The 3,507-nt window shown below is 39.3% G+C and overlaps 1 protein-coding gene across 1 annotated transcript in view; it reads left to right on the top strand.

The window, feature by feature from the left end:
• sdf4 (stromal cell derived factor 4) overlaps positions 1 to 3,507 on the top strand; it is a 19,184-nt gene that overhangs the window by 8,435 nt on the left and 7,242 nt on the right. Inside the window, 4 exon segments of the mRNA XM_015396423.1 lie at positions 2,372 to 2,508; positions 2,581 to 2,694; positions 2,776 to 2,954; positions 2,956 to 3,111. Of these exon segments, the coding sequence (XP_015251909.1) occupies positions 2,372 to 2,508; positions 2,581 to 2,694; positions 2,776 to 2,954; positions 2,956 to 3,111 (586 nt within the window).

A 3,507-nucleotide genomic window follows, 5' to 3' on the forward strand; every position in this document is an offset into this window, starting at 1 on the left:
CAGGTCACCAATTTAACATGTTTAGCTCTATAACATTTAAATGCACCTCTCCAATGTCTAAGAGGAAATTTTAATGAACATTTTTAATGTATGACCTGCATCACTACAGAAGACTGCCATATGATATGATATTTACACTGTGCGCATGGCATACAATTATGCCAATTTTCCTAATCCCTGACAAAGAATTTTTATTCTAGGGTTATCTGGGTGGAGGGTGAAACAGCCTTGTTGTTTTTTAGCCTGCCAAGTCGAAAAAAAATGTCTGATTTGCGCCGGACAAAAATCCCCGGACAAAAATCACGCCATCTGGCAGAAAATCACGCGGCTTTTTGAATTCACGCTTGTGGGTCGTTTTCAGCGAATGTCTGTGATTTTAAAGTAATTTTGAGTGATACATTTTTTTTTTTTGTGATCATTGCACTTGCCCGGCGGGCAAATGCAATGAAATTTGTACTCTCCCGACAATAAAAACTACTTGCCCCGGGCGATGGTTAACATCGAGCTCTGATGGAGGCTTTTTTTTTTTTCAGAGAAAAAGATGAGAAGCCTTTTTAAAGATTGCTGACATCTCACCAAACATTTCTTTGTTTTTTTTGTTGTCTTTTTTTACATACTGAGAATTTAAATGTGACCATTTGAATAAGGAAATTTGCTTTCCATGTTTTTTTTTCCCTCTGGGATGCAGCAGCTACTCTTTCACAGAGGAACCAAATATGTCTTAACGCTTAATGCCCCCCCCCCCAAGCCCAATCCACACACATTCAGATTTCAGTTATAAATCTCACTGTGAGATATTATGGCCCCGGTGTCATGTTTCTGCTATCGGCATTAAAAAAACCTGGTTTGGTTTATTTATTGAGTCGCATAAAGAAAAAAACAAAAAATCCTTAGCATGTGTGGGAACGGACGGGATAATCACCTCTCTGTTCCTTAAATCTAAGAATGTTTTAACACTCTGGCGCCTTTCTGTCTCTTTCAGAGGACAAACACGTCTCATGGTCAAACGATGCAAACACGGGACACGTCCTGTAATCAGTCCCACTATCACAGCCAGCTGTTTATTTAATACAGTTAACCTTACTTTCTATCCTTGAAACACTTTATTTTTTCATAATTTTCTGGAGCTTAGAAACAGAAATACAAAAGGCCTCAGTGTATTTTACCACCATTGGTTATTGGTTCTCCCTGTACTATTGATTAAACTATGTATTTCAGGCTAGCTGCTGAGCTAAGCAATTCAACTTAGTTTATTTCTATAGCACCAATTCACAACACGTCATCTCAATGCCACAAGATCATCCAGTCAAATTGATTAAAGTTTTCTATATAAGGAAAAACAGTTGATTGCATCGACTCATTGACTCTGATGCAATTCCTCACAATAAGCATGCTTGTAGCGACAGTGGAGAGAAAAAACTCCTTTTTAACAGGAAGAAACCTCCAGCAGAACCAGGCTCAGTGTGAGCGGCCATCAGCTGAGGCCGACTGGGGTTCAAGGAGACAGAAGCAGAGATACAAAACGCTCAGCTAACTACATTAGCTGAGCGTTTAGGATGTCTAATTACTCTAGGTAATTAAGGCAGCAGTTTAGGAATCCTCTAATGCACGAACAAATGTTTAGCTGAGCTCTCAGATCTAATGCAGGTATTAGAGTACAAGATGGCGGCGTCAGGAGTGCAGTGATGTTCTAACACGCAGTGGCTGGAGCACCACAAGGTCATTGGACAGAGCTGAGAATAAGGAAAGGAAACCTAAGTAAGTTATCCACTCCCCTGAAGGATTACCCTAGTCCTAATCCTAACATTGTGGGAGGAAACCTAAACCTAAGGTGAGGGTTTAACTTCTTGTGATTGGGACTAACTTCCTGTGGTTTCTTTAGACTCAGGATTTATACTTCTATCATCGATTATAGAATGGCAGTACGTTACTCTTGTAACATAAAACAGACTTATTAAAAAAAAAAAAAAAAAACACCAGTTTGCTAAAGGTCTTAATCAAATTTTCTGATTAGAGTTTGATCTTAATGGAGATATCCCCCTATAAATTAATTAAACCACAAACCAGAAATCTCTCCATTGGCTGCTGTCTGCGTTGTTCCATGTTATCATCTGCCATGGTTGCGTTTCTTGGCGCTTCTGCGTAGCAGGACGCAGAATAGTGACATTTGTCGAGTTTTAATAAGGTAGAGATGAGAGACCTGGCTGTACAGACACGGGTCACATTAGAAAAGATCAGATCTGTGCTGTTAGACCGTCATGAAAACATCCAATAGCAGTCACATTTGAACAAGAAAGTCATATATTTGTCACTTCCAGCTGCAGTGCAAACATAACCTAAACGCTGTTTTTATTTGGCTACTTCTCTCCAGAGTCGACGTCAACAAAGATCGGAGTGTGAGTGCTAAGGAGATGCAACAATGGATCATGGAGAAGACGAAGGAGCACTTCAACGAGGCCATGAAGGAGAACAAAAACAGTTTCCAGGCCGTTGATCCCGATGGAGACGGTAAGATTCGAGCCGTTTCTCTGATGAATACTTTAAACTTATTCCAGAGCTAAAGTGTATTTTGCCGTCCAGGTTTTGTTACGTGGGATGAATACAAAATCAAGTTTCTGGCCAGCAAAGGTTTTGATGAAAAAGAGATTGCTGATAAAATAAACAACAAGGAGGAGCTAAAACTGGACGAGGAGAGTAAGTGTAAAGCTTTGTTTTTATGCTTTATTGTTGGAAAGCTTTTAACTAATGTTTTTTTTTCTAATCTTTATCCTGCAGCCCAGGAGGTGTTGGAGAGCCTGAAGGACCGCTGGTTCCAGGCCGATAATCCGCCTGCTGATCAGCGGCTGGATGAGGAAGAGTTCCTGTCCTTCCTCCACCCTGAACACAGCAAAGGGATGCTCAGATACATGGTGAAGGAAATAGTGCGAGACTTGGGTAAATTTAAACCTTCTAAATCTGCACATCCTAAACCTGCTAGAAGCCATCATTGGACTTAATCCTGATGAGTTCAATGAATTACAAACATTTTACACTGAGAGGAAATCACATTTTACATGATTAGTTTCACCTGGAAAAGATGTAAATGTATTTTTTCAAAAGTTTACCATAAATGTTTTTCTTAAGTTACGAGGAATCCAACTTCCTGCTCTCTGAAAGTGTTTCATCTTCCTGAGTCTTTCTGAATGTCTTTAAGTTTCTTTTTTTTTTGCTTTAGCTGATTTCTTATCTTCTCTGCTATCCTGTTTTCAGCCAATGACAACATAGTTGCGGCAACCGGCATCTTAAATTATGAGAAGTGGTCGATTAGGAAACGATTACATCCCTATTTTTAGCCATAAACCGTTTCAAAGTCCTGCCTTGATGTGGCAAGAAGTTAAAAGTAAAAAAAAAAACGACTGAGAGATGCATCATCCTTTAACTGATCAACTCTTTCATACGATTTTCCTTTAACAAGTCTGAAGAATCTATGTTTGTGGAAAAACACTTTATTTTTTTAAACCCGTTTTT

Source organism: Cyprinodon variegatus, unplaced genomic scaffold, assembly GCF_000732505.1.
Source record: "Cyprinodon variegatus isolate N-32 unplaced genomic scaffold, C_variegatus-1.0 Scaffold797, whole genome shotgun sequence".
NCBI classification, from domain to species: Eukaryota; Metazoa; Chordata; class Actinopteri; order Cyprinodontiformes; family Cyprinodontidae; genus Cyprinodon; species Cyprinodon variegatus.